At 37.6% G+C, this 17,985-nt stretch overlaps 1 protein-coding gene across 12 annotated transcripts in view; it reads right to left on the bottom strand.

Annotated features, from left to right (window-relative positions):
• The window catches only part of ncam1b (neural cell adhesion molecule 1b), a 78,163-nt gene extending 61,264 nt beyond the window's left edge, over positions 1–16,899 (bottom strand). For all 12 annotated transcript variants that reach the window (XM_005739331.1, XM_005739341.1, XM_005739332.1 and 9 more), the window contains exon 1: positions 16,594–16,899. In XM_005739331.1, the coding sequence (XP_005739388.1) occupies positions 16,594–16,645 (52 nt within the window). In that variant the 5' untranslated portion in view covers positions 16,646–16,899. The remainder of the gene's footprint in view (positions 1–16,593) is intronic.
• Between the last annotated feature and the right edge of the window lie 1,086 nt (positions 16,900–17,985).

Raw genomic sequence — 17,985 nt, 5'->3', positions numbered from 1 at the left:
ATCATGTAAGGAGACCCCACATATTCACAATATAGTACCAAAGACACTACAATATATGTTTTTTAATCAAATGGAGGTTCTACAAGCTCTACTACTACTTCTACTACTTTTTGTCCTCTAGCACTGTGAAATATTATTCAGCAAGTTAAATAGAGGCATGAAAGCTGCAACTGTTTGCATGTAATTGCTTCAAAACCATTCATTTGCAACACAGAGGATGCAAAATCCCGCAACCTCTGTGAGATTCTACAAGAACAAATAAATCACCCTGATTCCATGTGTAATACAGTTGTGACACATTTTTTAAGTTTATTGTAGTACTCTGTGGGTGTAATCTGCAGGTATTAGTGTACTGAAGGCACAGTAATGCTGTCACACCCCATTAAAAGTGCACCTTTTAGTGGAGTTTTTTGTTGACTCATCCATATGGTGAGATTTTAGTGTTTGGAGAGGCTAAAAAAAAAAAAAGTCTGTTTTGGTGGACCCTTTAGAAGTATGATGACTTCCCTTATCACCTATTTTCAATAATAAATGTATTCATGGTTTTTACTGCTCTTCTGAGCCTCCTGATTATTTCTGTATGCTCTCATAATTTGCACAACACACAGATCAGGCTGAGACCAATTATTTTTGACAACAGTATACATTTTTACCCCTGTGTAGCTCCAGCTTGTTTATGGTGGCCACTGTCGCTGGCTATTTAAACGAGACACTAGCAGAGTAACCACAGTCGCCTCAGCCCACAGCATCCTGGAATTGTGGGAAAATCTGTCAACCTATCACTGAAAAACCACCAAAAAACCTAAAGCAACAAAACAGCTCTGTGATAGAGCCCTGCAATCACGATGTCTCGTGTTGCAAAAGAATTTCAATGCTGCATTCCTCCAGGTTTATTTTCTAATTAAGGGCTGGGCAACACATTAAACTGCAATGATTTGGACACAAACTGCATATAGTGCAGTCCAAATGAAATTAAATTTAAAAAAAAATTTCTTGATGAATATGATTGTAGATCTGCTACATTAAATGAGGGTCCTTTGAGTTCAGGAATACAAGGCAATACTAAAAGAATAACTGTTATTTCTTTAATTAATTGCTCATTTGTAAGAGAAAGTATGGAAAAAGAAAAAAAAAACCACTGACTGTATGCTGTACATTAGGGCTGCCACAAACGATTGTTTTGATAGTCAACTAGTCACGATTATTTTTGCGATTAGTCGACTAATCAGATCATACATCCATTGGACGTAAAACGTACAGCTTATTGCACCAGCGTGCATCTGCTCTTATATAACTATCATTAGGTTACAGCTTTAAGTGTTTAAGGTATGTGCTAACTAAAAATAAAGACAAGATGATAGTTTATTAAATTTTAATGAAATTTGCAGATTGTGATCTGTGAGTTTAATAAACTCAGCCGTCTGCTCCTTGCTATCTAAAATATAACAGGACACTGGAGTATATTCTCGAGCATCTCACACTTCTGATAATCAGTTGTCTGCTTGATGTTTATTCAGTGGTGTAAAAACAATAACTTTAATCTCAGCCAAACCGATTTACTCAGGAACAAATAAAATACTGAAAAAAGCCAAACAATAACATTTTAAAGTTATCTAAGTGACTTATATATCATGTTTAACCTGAGTAGCGAAAGACGGCGGTGGGTTTGAAAACGATTTGCCGGGAGTCCGGTGTTCTCACGGGCTCTAATGAGCCTTGAACCCCGGCTAGCTATCAAGCTGGTGGGTAACAGACGTCTCCGAAAACGTTGGAGCGCTTTTGAAAATATGTGGTGTCTTGATAAACTGAGCAGATATTTGAGGTTTACACAGCTACATTCGCGCCTTAAAATATGTTAAAAGTTTATTTTGTGACCCATAAAGAATAATAAGAGTAATATTAAAACTAAGTAGCTGCCGCCATTGTTGGAAACTGAGCTGGGCTGCGCTATGAATTCTGGGACACTGCTTCTTCTTCTTTGGGGTTTAATGGCAGCTGGCATCCTTGTACATGCAGTGCTGTCATCTTCTGTTTCAGTCTGTTATTACACTCTTAAATCCTACTACTTATTCCTGCGTCTTTTGGGATCTTACAAAGCTTCAAACGATGCCTCGACTATTAAATTAGTCGTCGATGGTAATCGCGACTAGTCGACTAATCGTGGCAGCCCTACTGTACATAGCCATTGCTATGTTCTGTGATAGGTATTAACTGATGTAACTGTTACATCATTGTTTAAGAAAGATCCTCAGAATATATGACTAAAACCACTTTTTTGTTCATATGAATACCTGGACAGCTGGATCAAGGAATCAGCATAAACTTTTAAAAGTACTTTTATATTGAATGCCAACAAATACAGTGCCTAAAGGTCCAGTAAATTGAAATGAAAGACCAACTCTGAATAGTTTAAGTATTGCAACATAATACTCAAGGTCATAATACAAAAAAATGACAGGGGCACTTTTATTTGACTCAGCCTCTTCACATCAATAAACCTAATGCACACAAACAACTGTATGCACATCTTTACCAATATGGTTCACTCACACCAGTGTTCTGAATCTCACAGCAGCTGATGTCAATAATACTTAATGTTTCAGCATGGTGGCAGCACTACTAGTGAAACAGAGCCCTGACCCTGTTCAGTCAAAATGTGTTTTAACTGTTATTGCAGCCACTCATGCAGAGAAAGCAGCCATGTGCTGTCATAAGGTAGAGAAAAGTCCTTCACGGGCATATTCCTCTTTCCACTAATGGTGGGTGTTGTGAAGGAATCTCCACTGGGAATATGCACTCAAGTCACTAGTATGCCACTGAGGATACAGGGGATCATTACTGTTTGCTAACCGCATACATGCAGCCTCATAAGACATGTGCTTTCTTTTTACTTTTTTTTTTAGATTATTATTCACTGCAATAATGGTTCATTAATAAGAAATGCAAATGTGAAAAATAAAACATGTTCTGATTTGTTTGTTGTGCCAGTCTCCCATTGGTTTAAAATGCATTTAGCTTGACAAAGATATGCTCTGAGGAATACACCACCATAAAAATCTAACAGGGTTTGGGTTAAGTAAATCAACACCATTTTAAGGGACTGTTAACATTTGAGCACAACCCTTGTTTTGAGCTGCTCTATACTGAAGCTTTATAATCACAACCAAAAGGACAGTAGCATTAAATACAATACTAAAACTATAAAGATAATCTTGGGAAGATGGCAATGGTTCTTATTGTCGGTTTTCATGTTTTACTCCCAGTTTCAAACATATTAAGGACGCATAGATGACCCGCCCCCACACTGGCTTGGTCACCGTGACTGGTGTTGAGATTATTTGCTTCAGAGCAATTTTCATCTGCTGTGGCATCTATGGAAAAGATGCACGATGGGGTTCATGACACATCCGGCTTCTGCTGGCAAAGAGAGCAAGACAGCTTTCAGCCAGTGGAAGTCAATGAGTCATACTGAGTAGGGATCCTTTAGGGAGCAGTGTGAGAGACAGGGTAAAACAGAGCAAGACAGACAAGCAAGACAAGATGCCAAGCTCACAGCACGGCATTAAAAATAGAAAAAAAGTTAGGTTCAAAGAAAGCTCTGTATTATACAAATTCTGTTTGGATACTGTATTTTAGTATCAAACATTACTTGGGTAAATCAAGTGGTAAGCTTTATTGACTACTGGTTGATTTTTTTAACTACTCTTTTCTGCTGTAACTAGGTATCATTGTTTGGATTCTGGATATTTAGAAGCACCACTAATAACAATAAAAATATTCCCCATCAATAAAGTAATACAGAGGACATATTTTAATTATTTAATAATTCTATATAGGATTTATCATATCAATTGTCTCTGGGGTGAAGAACTGTTTTCTAATTCGTCAACTACTCTTTATCTACAGCTCGTTTTTTATGATTAATTTATATTAAATGAAGAAAATGATGAAGTGTAATGGCTTTTTTTTTTCCATTTAGTTTTTGAGCAATGATATTTTAATATGATATCAGTGAACCAGCACTAAACAAATACTACCAAGTGTTTCTTGATGGGTTAGTACTCAGACAGTTTAATGTCACTGCTTGATCAGTAATGTTCAAAACATAAAAAGCTATTTGTCAAGATTTAAAGTGAAATTTCATGAGTTATGAGTCATCAGCACTTTTTAGGGCACCAAATATTTACAAGAGCTGCACATCTATCTATTAATGTGAAATTCGACTTTTAGTTTGATAGTTTTATTGCAAAAAATATAATGATGGAATTTCCAGAGCTATGTTGAGATTCTTAGTTTTTTCCTAGGTTTGTCAATAAATGTCAGACTCACTATCCCAAAGCATCCATATCAATGTCCACAGCCAGAAGACTGATGTGGAATTACTGGCAGAACATTATGTGTGCGGAGTTTACCCTACCATTATACGACTTTGCCACTATGCCTAAGTGTTTTAACACAGCACGCAAGATCAATGAATGGAAAAAAAAAAATCTATGACTATATGTAGCTCTCTGCCTTTCCGGAAAAAACACACAATATTATTTTTTGCAGGAACAGACTATCAGTATAATTACAGCCTTCAACAGCGAGTTCTTAATTAGGAGTTGTTCCTCTTAACGCAAGTGACGTCCATCTCCATCACAGTAAAACAGGGTTTTGGACTCAACTCCAATAACGTGGTGGACTAACAACAACACAGACATGGAGATGTGATGGTGTACTGGTCCTAGAGAGCCCAACGATATCTAAACAGCCTTCAGCATTTCAGATCACATCCCATCCATCACCTGCACCCTGTCATTGTAGCACTCCAGTGGTCTCTGACTCAGATGGACAACTGAGTTTTCTAGCTGCACCTCCTAACCAATGGGTGTGGGTGCCAGGTTTAGGAATTCCACAAAGTGTTCTGTTAAGCTGACCATAACACTGCCAGTTAATGTCAGGAATCCAGTGCTCCCAATAAAAACAAAATAAAATGGCCTTCAACAGCTTCAGAAAATTGCTTCCACACCCAAACTTCTGTGGTTACATTTGATTAGTTACAGTGTGAATGAAAATGGTTGGGGTCTGTGGTAAATAGAGTGAACCTCTTCATGTGTTACACACTCCTAGTGAAGCTACTCTGTTGGGGGAAAGGGGTTGTTGCGACTCCCTGTTAGAGGAAATACAGTGGAAAGCATTTCAGTTAGAAGTTAAACACCTCAAATTGAAGTGAAATGTCTGTCAAATGGTGAACAAATATGAAAACGCATGGCAGTAGAGTGCAAGCAGTAAGAAAGCAAATACAAGGACATGGTCTAGTTTTCTTAGCATCAGTTATTCATTATTCATTGAGATCAACGACCACGGGCTTGCATCCAGTGTCAAAATAACAAAAGGTCAAAGTGGACGTTAAGATCTCAGAGTGTATAGTGTAAAATCTTCATCCTGCTCAAATTTCAATAGGAGGATTGCCAAAACAGTCCACAGTGGTTTTCGCACAGCTAGAAATAAAGCAGACAGCCAATTATCACACAATGATACAATCAGAATCAAGTAATCAAGCAAACTGATCAGAAATTATCTGTAAATATTACATATTGGAATCAAAATGAACACTTTTTTTTTTACCACGTCAGTGCACCTACAGTTCCAGGAGATAAAAAAGTTCTGCTAAGAATTAAAAATAGGGTCCATGTTGCCATGTAGGTTTCTCTCTATCTTTGGGCATATCCATTACATAATTTTAAGATTGCTCTGCATGAATGAGAATGAAATGAGGTTAATTCCCAGCCCCAGTGATATCACTTTCTAAATTTTCCTCTCTTCTAATGCTCTTAAAATCCTAATACTGAAACATTTACCCATAAAATATAATTAACTTGACAATAATATGACATTTAACTCATCCCTGTGGCTACAGGCTAATAAATCTACAAAAAGCTGATTAAGAATATCCATAAAGTACTTTTGAATACAAGGTTATTGATTTTTATGCAAATTGTAAGGGTCATTTGTTTATCATTACATTAAAAATTATCAACATGCTTGGTTTTCCACATGTATGGATTACATCACATAACCCCTGCCACATGTAAAACCATTACATGTGGCAAAACGGGGTTTTAACACTGTATAGTTTTGTGACTGTTTATTTTCTGTAGGTTTAGGGAGTAATGCTTGTCTGTGAACTCACTGTCATTATTTCAAAGTGGATCCTGCATGTTGAATGGATCAGATATAGCTATAGCTGCTAATGCCCCCCTGGAGATAGAGCCTTCTTACTGTGATCTAATTAGCTTTTTTTTCTCCTGAATGAGTGTCACTGCACTAGTTCAGTGATAGATTTTTTTTTAATCATTTTGCTTCTACACTAAGACAAGCACAAAAATATAGATAAAGATTGAAAATAGGGTATACAGAAAGTATACTATTATTGATGATGAAATGCAGAGGGATAAGAAAATCTGCTTTATTATTTCATTACAAAACACCACATACAATATTTTACTACAAATGACTGGGTATAACAGGTAAATTGTCTTACAGCACATTTAATCTATATTAATACCAACAGATTTTTGAGTCAATGGAGCCCCTTTAGAATTACTGTGCAACTGATCTCTGATCCAGCTGAGTATGGGTGGGTGATGTTGCATCCTTCCACTTTAGAAGAATTAGTGATCTAGCTATTAGACATACATAACTTAAGCTATATGTTCTAAGATTAGTTCTTCAACTGCTATTTGAAGTACTGCTATTAGTGTAAATAACTGGAAAGTGGCCTTGAGTCAAAGTTTCTGAAAAAGTCTAAATTTGGGCCCTATTTTGCATGGTACACAGGGGGCTCATTTCAGGTCATGATTCATCTTTAGCACAGAAAAGTCAATGAAAAACTTTAAAATGGAAAAAAAAGTGTCTTACATTGATGAAGTAGGCGTGTGCCCTGTTCAGAGTAGAATCAAATTCCGTGTAACCTAGTTTCACATAAATGTCAATCTCGTCTTGTTCTTTTGGTTGACATTCAAAATCTAGTTGTAATGGCTCACTAGCTTTTTTTTATTACTATTAAAGCTTTAGAACACAGGGTAGGTTGGAGAATAAAGTGTTAGCCTTCTGATTCTCTAATAATATGGTGATTTCTTTGTATCTACTCTCGAATTTGTCTTTTTTCATTTACGATTTTGCATTGTCTCCAGCTAACTGGGTGTAGCAGCCACCCAGAAAAGCAATTGCAAGTTGATTTTCTGTCTTGAGCAGGGCAGCTCTGGCTTGGATAACTTACTTTACAATTTTCCACAAGTCCTTCAAGCAGGTGGTGACCATTAGCCCTCTAACTTTCACTGATTAAGGTAGCAGATTCTTTGACATTTTTTAATATATATAAATGGTCAAACATCAAAAACACGAAATGCACAATTTTACAGTATTTAAAAGATTTTAAATGTTAAGACTACATTTTTCATCTTTCCACACTAGTAGAAACCTCTAGTGGTACCACTATGATGGATTTTTTTCTATAATTATATTACCACATGTCAAGACTGGGAGAAACAGAGGTATCTTTAAGTTGCCAGGCAATGACTAACCCTGTAGAGGAGTATAATGTTAGAGAGGGTGACACACTTTAGTGACTGAATCAAAAGAAAGCCTAGGGCATAGCAATCCAAATTTTCCCTGCTTTATGCATGGTGATGCATCCTACAGTGTTTCGGTAATGAATGCACCACGATGTGCATGGATGCATGAGAAGACGCACACACTGCTTCCCTTCACGCTACACAAAAGAAGTTGAGAGCCAAATCCTAGCCAACAGCATGTTACTTTATTATGGAAAGATGAGACACCCATTTTCTTAAATCAGACATACTGTAAGCTTGATAAGACTCTGTAAGCTCAAGCTGAGGAGGCTCATCTGCATCTCATGTAAAGTGGGACACAGTTCCTCCCAGCACGGACATGACATGATTGTAAGCCCATCTCTTATTTCAGGGGGCCACATGGGCCACAGACGAGGCTGTGATGATTTAGTTCGGGTCACAGGAGTGCTGTCTCTCCTGGCTTCTCTAACTGCCAAATAGGGCACAGAAAGGCCAAACAGAGCCAGCAGGTACTCACTTCATATCATCCTAAGCAAGGCAAAATAAGTCTTTATTTAAGGGTGAATAGCCAGGAGAGAAAAGGTGACACATTTTGAAAGTGCATCAAGTATTTAAATAGATAAGTGGAACTGGTCAACTCTGGTAAAACAGGACTAGTGGTTTTGATCAGTTCCATTATACCCACTGACAACCTTAACTGTTTGCAAACATTTAATTATAACATATCTCCCTTAAAACATTGGATGGAATTAGAGCATTAAATTGACTTGCCTACTCCAAGTAGATAACTGATACTCAAAATTTTGAAAATTCCACAAAGGGAAAACTTCAAAGAAGAGAGAATAATGCCTAAAGGTTTGTGAGTTTAGGGTTACATGTCCACCGGGATACTGTGTTCTGTTAATTCAATGAATGACAAGGACACATTGTCCTAATTTCATGCAAGTGCTGAGATATTAGCATGTCTATATCTGAGAGAAGCTGGAACAGTCTGAAGTTACTCTAATGTTCAGCAGTGTCTGAAGCAGATTTTTCCTGCTCATATACATTAAAAACAAGGCAAACCCAGCTTGCCTCCCAGGCCACTCTGTTCAGTTTACTTTAACCTGTTTCATACTTTTAAATTAAATTTGATTAATATTAATCCCAGATATATTAAGTCAAAACTCCCAGGAATGCTGTAAGATCTGTACCCCAGCAGAAGCTAATCACTCAAAAAGAAAAATAAATAAAAACTAAGCCCACAGCCTGTGAGTCTTCTGTGAGCACACCCTTAGGAAAGGATGTTTATGTTCCTCCTACAGTATCTCACAGGGTAACATGCACGTGTAATGCTATCTTTTTTAACGTCCTTAGGCACTGAATCTCCTCAACTCTCTCAGACCTGGATCTGTCTAATCCAGTCCCCATCACTAAAGAGTCAAGCAGTCCTGGCTTGAATAAAAACACAGTCACCCCCTCCCTTGCTGCTTCATCCTAATTCTGGGTGAAAACCTTAGATTCTATGAGAATGTTAAAAATCATGTGTGAGAGGTATCAGAGCTACTGAGTAAGGGAACGGGCATCATGGACTGTTTAACAGTTAAAGTAACATAATAAGTTTTTGAAATTGAACGTCTCAACAAATAAAACACTTGAAAAATGAATAGCTGACAACTGTCTCCCAGAAACTGTTCCCAGTGCAGTAGTTGTTTGTCTCCATAATCTGTTACATAGCGAAACAAATTCGGGTTCAATAAACATCCTCTAAAGCTTAGCAGTAGACTGTCAGTGGACACTCATATGATGGCAGGTTAAGTTATTTGATAAGACAAAACAAAAATAACCGAAACTGGAGGTGATAAGATATGGGCTTAGCCTTTTATCCACTGTGGCTGGCTGGATTACTCAGATTTCCTTCAAATCCAACATTTAACACAATTTTGCAGAGATTGCCTTGACACTAGAAGTCCAAGGTTTAGTAGGTTCAGTAAAGTCTTCAGATACACATTACACTAGCATTCCTATTACAGTTTTAATTAGTAAATGATAACCCTGGACACAAATACATTTGCTTTGATCTTCTTTGTCTTTTGGCTGGTCCACAGCAGACATATGCCTGCATCTCACCCTATCCCTAGCATCGTCTTCTGTCACACCAATGCTTTGCACTTCCTTCTTTTCCCTGGCAGTTCCATAGTCAACCTCCTTCCTCCAATATATCCACTATTCCTCCTCTGCACATGTCCAAACCATCTCAAACTTGCCTCTTTGACTTTGTTTACAAACTGCTCAACCCGTGCTGTCCCTCTGAAATACTCATTTCTAATCTTGTCCATCCTGGTCACAGTCAATCAAAGACATTTGGTTTAATATGTTGGGGGCATTATATAGGGCAGTCAAGAAACCCTATATAATGTCCACAAAAAAGATGAATTTATCAAAATTACACATTTAGATAATTGTTAAATTTAGTTATCCAAAGAAAATTGCCAAATAATCTTTCATTTGAGCTTGAATAACATCCTTTTAACATCAACAAATGACTGACGCTAGCTGGCAACACAAACAATTTAAAGATAATTATTTTGAAATTCTAAATATTATATCAGACAAGATCAAAAAGAACTTTAACAATAACAAAAACAGAAGCTGGAGTCCTGATTGTATGGAACTATCGTCTTTGTGCAAGGTATGACTATGCTGAACCAAGATACAAACGGTATTAGGCCAGAGACACACTGTTAAGGCCTCTGTTCTCAGTGGGGTTATATAATTTTGTAAAATGATTGGTTGTAGTCACGTAGGTGACTGTAGTGTGTGTTTTGGGGGAGGGAAATCTATTTTAGTGGACGTCCCAAATAAAATCTCAATATGGCAAACAGTGCTGCCAGTACACAATGTGCCACAATCTACTGGCTTTATTAAGATGGAACTATTGGATTTTTTCCCTCATGAAGCTAAGTCAGAAGTCTGGAGCTTTTGTTAGTCAGCCTAGAGTCGTCTATGCTTCCATCTTGCTTTGTATGGTGCAGCATGGAGCAATGTCATGATTTCCACATGATCTGACTGATGATGTAACACAAGCTAAGTGAAACAATCCTGCTGTAAACCAGAGAGGCACATTTGCATAGTCAAAGGATCCAAACTGCAGGGTCAAACTGCAGAACTGCACTTCATTCATCAGTTTCACACATTGAGGACACTGGGAAGTCATTTCTTATCTTGCCCAATTCTCCTTAAATTCTCTCACTTTAAGTTCCGAGGCTATGTTTCATTTTCTGAAATGATTCCATATCCCAGTTATCAGTTCAAAGAGGATCAATTAATAATCATGTCAAGCAGCTCAACGGGCCCATTGAGCATGCAGCCATCAGGAGTGGGAAAGAGATAGAGAAAGAGGGTTAATCCTTCCTCAATCTCAGTTCAGTCACTAATACTGCAACTACACCACATAATCATCTGTAAAAAGATTAAGATTTTTCTTTGATTTACATGCTCGAAGTTCAAAAGTGCTATTTTAAAGTACCTTTTTTTTATACTTTAATGAAAGAAATGTAAAAGATATTTTGCTTCGGTGATGCCATATGAGTTATGTGAGAATGTGACTAGTTTATGAGTCATAAATCATGAAGTTATGACAGTTTACACTCAGATACACTGAATATAGACCATGATTATCAGTGCAATGAAGTGGAAAATAAGAAGTGAAAAACATGTACCCTGTAACTGTTATATCCATACTTAACGTAGCTTTAATAACTCTACATTATCCACTGTTGTGCATAACTCTATGTTGAATGTGAATTACCAGCGTAGCATGAGGAGCTGAACCAGAACCAAAACCAAACCCCAAATTGTCCATCTAACCAATTAGTTGGCTGGGCTGACATAAATTACCTTAAAATGAGGCCAAAATATTTACGCAATGAAAAATGAAAAATGCCAAAGATGTTTGAGGGAAAGGTTTTTAGAAACAATATCAATATTACATAGTTTGTCCAAGTCTGACAAGTTTATTTTCCAAATAAAATCAAATTCCAGGCAGCAGAATCACAATTATTTACTTTAATAATATGCACATGAGGTAAGTTTCAACCCATCACTGTTAATATAAACCTTACATTGCATGATAATTAAATTCTTGCGGGATTCACAAGATCACACAGGAATTCATCTTGCCAGCATCCTACTGATGTTTTGCAGACATGTGACAACTTCTTCACTATTTTGGACAGTGGTGACAATGTAGCATCAGGTGATTACCACAAAGGTCTACCCCTCAGTCAGTGAAAGAAGTATTTCCCAACTGACTGGCGAAAATCTCGTAGTGATTTCTTTGGTCCTTAGAATATTGCTGTAGTCCTAGTGTACATGGAAGATAGAAACTTTGATAGGAACACTGTACAGCTACTCTACAAGCTCTAGTGAAACTGTGAAAAGTGCGACACCTTAAAGGCATAAGTTTTCCCTCAGCATGGCAACCAACATAAAAGCCACAACATTCACTTTGAAGTGACTAGAGTAGCTCGGCTAATGGTTAGTATTTGCAAACAAACATGAAAAACCACAGGCAACCATTGGAATCTGCTAGCAAAAAAAGCAATCACTAGGAGGTTTTTGGTGCACTCCTTTTCAGTCGATTTCACCCAGTGACAGCGAGCATCACATGAGAAACCTCAATAAGAAGCGTACCCGCATAGTCTTTCTCCTCCAAATGGCAGAGACTTAGGCTGTCTCAACATACTTAAAGCTCACCCACCCACGTCTTTTTGTAACTAAACTAGTTAAATCATAAATTAACCCCTTTTTTGTTGCAACCTTAAGCAATCTGTAACATCAATACATTTGTTTAATTGCCAAAACTTAACCTCTAGATTAACCATTATATGATCTCAAATATTATTTTATCAGCCTTGGCTAGACTGAATAATACAAAAACAAATATTCTCCATCAAGCAAAAGAGACACTTCCAGAGTTTAAAGCTGCTTTAATTATGCACATGTTATTAAAATGTTAAGAACTTTTTTTAGTTCATCTAACACTATCATTTCATTACTCTGATTTTCTGAAGTTACTCACGGGCGCCTATGATTTATTATGCTATATAATAAGCAATACATCTGTGTCTAACTTACTAAAATACACTATGCAGAAATTTGAAAAATAAAATAAAAAAAGGATTGCTCTTGTTTCCCCTCTGTTCTAAGCACAGACAGTATAAAAGATGGGTGAAGCACCTGTGGCATCACCCATTGGTTTGTTAAGCCTTGAGATGCACATATTCATCTTCACCGTGCTGGAGTTTCGAAGTGGGCGGATCAGACTATGGAACTGCACAGTCATTGGCTAAGTCATTAGTCAATGAGAATAGCCTGGATAATCCTTCTTGTGAAAGATAGCATGATTAAGTCTTTGGAATATTTTTCATTGAAAATGATCCAAAATGAGTTAATGGGACCAGAAACCCAGCAGTAAAGTTTGTACGGAAGTTAAGTCTAGGGACATTTTCCAGACTTTTACTAAAGTCTGTTGGATCTCAAGCTGCTTCAATTATTTATGAGGTCTTTCCTTGTCTAACCATGTGACAATAACTTGTTTTCTATTTTGGATGTGTGACGCTTCAGGGTCAAGTGAGTAAACTCTCAGTCACACAGGCCTAGAGACCAATTGGTGCTCATCTGAAGGCCATCAGTCACAAGGTAGAACTATGTATTACCCAACCGATTTGCTAGCAGATTGCTGCAGTTAACTGTAGTTTGTGTGGAAGACGGGGAATTGTCTGCAAACACTAGCCTAAAAATGTATATGATGTGACTTTTGAAACATGTTGGTTGCAGCACTGAGGCACAACTTTTACTTTGAAGATGAACATTCTGGACTTTCTGGACTTTGTTTTTGCACAACACTGGTCACTATATTCTTCATTTCCGGTTAATACTTGTACAGCTGCTGTTATTGTGTATATATTTATTTATATTTAGATTTCTTCATACATTCTTATATAGTTCTATACTGTGTATTTTGTTGTACAGTTATTTTATTTTCAACTTTAATTTATATATTTTATCTTATTCTTCCCAGTTAAATTTACCCTTCATTCTAATTTGTGTTGTACAGTTATTTCATTTTTAACCTTAATTTATATTTTATTCCTTCCTAGTTAAATTTACCCTTTTTAATTTTTCATATTTATTTCCTATCTTATTCATAGCCTTTTCCTTTTTTGTTTTCTTTAGGTCACGAGCAGTTGTCCAAGCATTTCACTGCATATCGTACTGTGTATGACTGTGTACGTGACAAATAAAATTTGAATTTGAATTTGAATTCTTCATTTCTTGAAGTTCATTCAAGTTTAACAGCACTTGGGTAGTAACTGGTGAGTGTTTGCAGGCAAACCAACATGTTCTATACAAACTACAGTTGACTGCAGCAATCTGCTGCTGAACAAAGCAATCACAAGGAGCTTTTTGGTACAGCACAAAAAAAAAAGATAATCTGTATGTAAACAATGACTATGTGAGTAGAGTGTCGAAGGTCATGTCAAGAAGAAGTAGTCTTAGCTACCCTCACATGGGCTCAGGATTTTTGTGGGAAAGCCTTTTAACGCTTTATGTGCAATCCAGTATGTGCAAGGGTGTTCCTCCATCATAAGAGAAAAACAGAATGACTGGAGCCCTGCGTGCTCTGTAATGGCAACGTTCTTGCATATATTGGACAATTGTAGGTAAAATAACAGGAAACTGACCACTGGATTAGATTTTCTCTTGTGCCAAAGAAAGGAGTTGTCTGATACAGGGGGACAGCTCTTGCGCAATGTGCTTATGATGAAACGTGAATAGGATTGCAAGTGTTTGCAAGCGCAACCACCCACTGGTAGCCATTTAAAAAAAATATAGGTTTAAGGCACGTCTGTGTCCGTTTCATTTTTCACACCCCAAATCTACTTCCATTGTTTTATTCTGTGGATGGTTCTAAGCTCCTCCCATCAGAAAAACACTAGCAAAGGTAAGGACATACAAATTTTTTTTTAAAAACACTGACTTTTTACTTCACTAGCACTGCGACTAGGACTGTGCAATTAAGTTAAATTTTTGGCTTTCAACAATTACTATACAATTATTGTGCTTCCTTACTTTGCCTTTCAGCACAGCCCCTTCAATCAATATGGCCTCTCAGTCAAAATTTACTCCCCATGAGAGAGTGGCAGATTTGGTTAATTTCACATTTATATATATAGTTAGTCAGTTTTGTCTTGTGATAGACTGGCGAACTGTCCAGGGTATACCATGCTGCTTCCACTATGAAAGCTCGGACAGCCCCCGAAGCAAAAGAAAATGGAATGACAGATAAATCTCACATAATTATAATAAGTTTTAAGCAATCAACTTCAATAAAAGAAAAGTTTTTTTTCCAATACACTGCTTCTACAAAATCTGTCCAACTGTGTTAGGTAATTGTGAGTTTAATACTGACCAAAATTACTGTAATTATGATTTTCACACAATGATGGAGATCTAAACGCAGCTCTCGTGGGTGAAAGGACCTCTGTTTAACCCACTACACCACCAAAATGGAATTTGTTGTTTCTCCCGATGAGGTATGAAAAGGATGTGTGATTGGCTGAACTCTCCTGTTATGAAATAGGTTTTCTAAAGTCAAAAACAGAGCCAAGAGGAAGTCCACAAGTCTACATTCACCTCAACTACTGAAATCAAATATGCTAAGAGGTTAACATAAATACTTGCTCCATTACATCATAAAAATACTACCTCCTCCTACTGCTACTTCCTCCTACTTCAAATGGTTCCGCAAGAGAAAATTTAATCCAGCAATCGAGGTCTTATTATTATTTTACCTAATATTTTGTAATACTGCAAGAGAGTTTACCATTACAGAACAGGGAGAGCTCCACTCCCTCTGCGTTTTCCTCTCCTGATGGAGGAACACCCCTGCACATACTGGATTGCACATAAAGGATTAAAAGGCTATCCCACGAAAATCCTGAGCCCCTGTGAGGGTAGCTAAGAGTACTACTTCATACATAAGCACCTCACGTGTGAAATCACTAAGGTTAATAAAAAGGGGGGGGGCGGGCAGATGTTATTAAAATGTAATTTCACACAAAACTCCCTCAATTACACTTACATAACGACACATTTTACCAACTTAGAGGATCTCATTTCAAAGCCTTTATCGTGGCATCAGATTACATAACAGATGATTCAGAGTAGAAGTTGTGCTTGCTATGCATCAGTGTGCCAGAGAGACCAAACACTGTCCCTCACAGACTACCCATGCACTTCATCCAGTCATCATCGTCTTCTCAATGCTACCATCGCACCTGTACACATGAAGAGGTACCTGCCAAAATGCGTTTTATTTTTTTATGCAGATTATACCTTTACCTGAGATGCCGTGACTCAACCCAGAAGCCCGTGATTCAGTGCGTATCCCGTTCTGTGTGTGTGTGTGTGTCTACAAACACAGAGAGCCCAGCATCACTCCCCATCAACAACAAACACGTCCCATCCAAGCTGAGAGAACGGCCCACATCAACACGACTACAAATGCAGAGAAATGCATGCCACCCCTGCAAATCCCTTTTCCCATGCTGCTCCTATCCACTCCAATATAAATTTAAAGGCTCTTCTTCTTCTTCGGTGTCATATTTTATTCAATGTACAATTATGCGAAGTCAGCGAGCAGGCTGGTCACGCAAAGTGAAGCTCCCCCTCTGAATGTATGGGAGTGTGTAACACATTAGCAGCTGGCAGCTTTAAGCTGTTTTTACTTATAAGAGAAAATAAATAAACAGCTCGTCAGTAGGCTAATTAGCAGCAGTCGCAGTGCCGTTACCGTCGCACCTGCTAAATGAGTGCCTGCGGGCGGAGGTGGCGAGGAGATGCCTGCGGTCCTGGTCACATTTTTTTAAGGGTGGAAATAGAAGGGGATTCATGGCAAAACACCAACAAAAACACGTCTGTATTAAAAGCGATGACTTTGATTCAAATGTGAGATTTTTTTCCTTACCTGTACAGCTCACGAGAAGCAAGGCTAAAAAAATATCCCTTGCCTGGACCATCGCAACTCCCGAGTAACGTGAACGTTAAACGGTGTAGCTAACGTTTAATCTCCGCTCGGTCCCTACGGTATTGCCCTCGGGTTTCCTGCCCCTGTTAGCGACTGTTCATCCTAATCTACAGAACTGAGCTCGTCGGGAATAAGTGTCAGCGGCAGCGTTGTTGATGACAAGCAGCGGTCAGAGATTAGCAGCGATGAGCGCCAGTGCACAGTTCAAAGTCTGACTGACAAGCGGAGCCTTTTCACACACTTGAATTACTCCGCAGAGCCGGAATAAAGCACCTCCTGTAACTAGTGCGTGGGTATCAACGGGAAGCAGGGGAACAGCTGCAAATAATCATAACAATGAAAAATTAAAGTTGAAATATAGCATATATAAGATTGTTTCAAAATATGGTAAAGCAAGTAAAAGTGTGAAATGCAGAGCTGTTTAGTGTATTTGTTTTATATCGGTGTCCCCCCTACGGTAAGATACATAACAAGGCACCCTTTATAAGCAATTGTAATTAATAACTTTAAGAGTTTCTTTTAGTTTTACATTGCTTTAGGGAAAGATGGTTGTTGGCCAGTTATTACAAATTAATTTTACTGAATTCAAATAATTGATTTCTTTTGCAGCTTGCTATGCGCAAGGATTTTCTGCTCAGTCTTATTTGATAGCAAACAGAATATATTTTAACTCTGGACTGATAACACAAATAATAATTATAAAAATAAAATAGAAAAATGCTTGGGACTAGGATATTGTGATAGTTATGTCTTACTATTGTGAGTTGTACATATTAGAGCCAAAGTCATCACCATATTTTGCAACCTTACTTGTAAGGAATTGACATTTCCCTTTGACTGTAATCATGGTACATAAAAAGGCTGTAGAGAATCTAAACTAAAATTCATTAACTACACAACCATTAACAGATTGCCAACATCTGTAATTGCATAGGCTAATTATGAAATACAAAGAAAAAGCATCAGTCAGTAGGAATTTCACAACATGTGAATGCCCAATTTGCTACTGCTGCATTAGTTAAGGATTTATTAATCATTAAAGAGACACCGTTTATTATCAACTATTGTAGTTTGACTGCACACCAAAAGAAGACCTTCAAATGTCCTTTTTTCCCTATTTTCTCCAAATCAGTTTTGCTTCTTGAAAAGTTTATTTTCCTTCATGTTAGTCCAAATGCAGTTTCAAAGCTTTTATCTCACTGCCACAAATATAATTTTTGTGGAGAATTATTAAATCCATCTGTCGAACTGAGACTCCTCTGGTCTTTATTAAACCCAGCCCGCTATTCACAGAAATAATAGGGCTTGTAGTACAACTGTGGCGACAACACC

This window comes from Pundamilia nyererei, unplaced genomic scaffold (genome assembly GCF_000239375.1).
Source record: "Pundamilia nyererei isolate P.nyererei 1_Seehausen unplaced genomic scaffold, PunNye1.0 scaffold00091, whole genome shotgun sequence".
Taxonomy (NCBI): domain Eukaryota; kingdom Metazoa; phylum Chordata; class Actinopteri; order Cichliformes; family Cichlidae; genus Pundamilia; species Pundamilia nyererei.
Note: the sequence above shows the minus strand (reverse complement) of the source record. Positions and strands in the feature narration are given on the sequence as shown.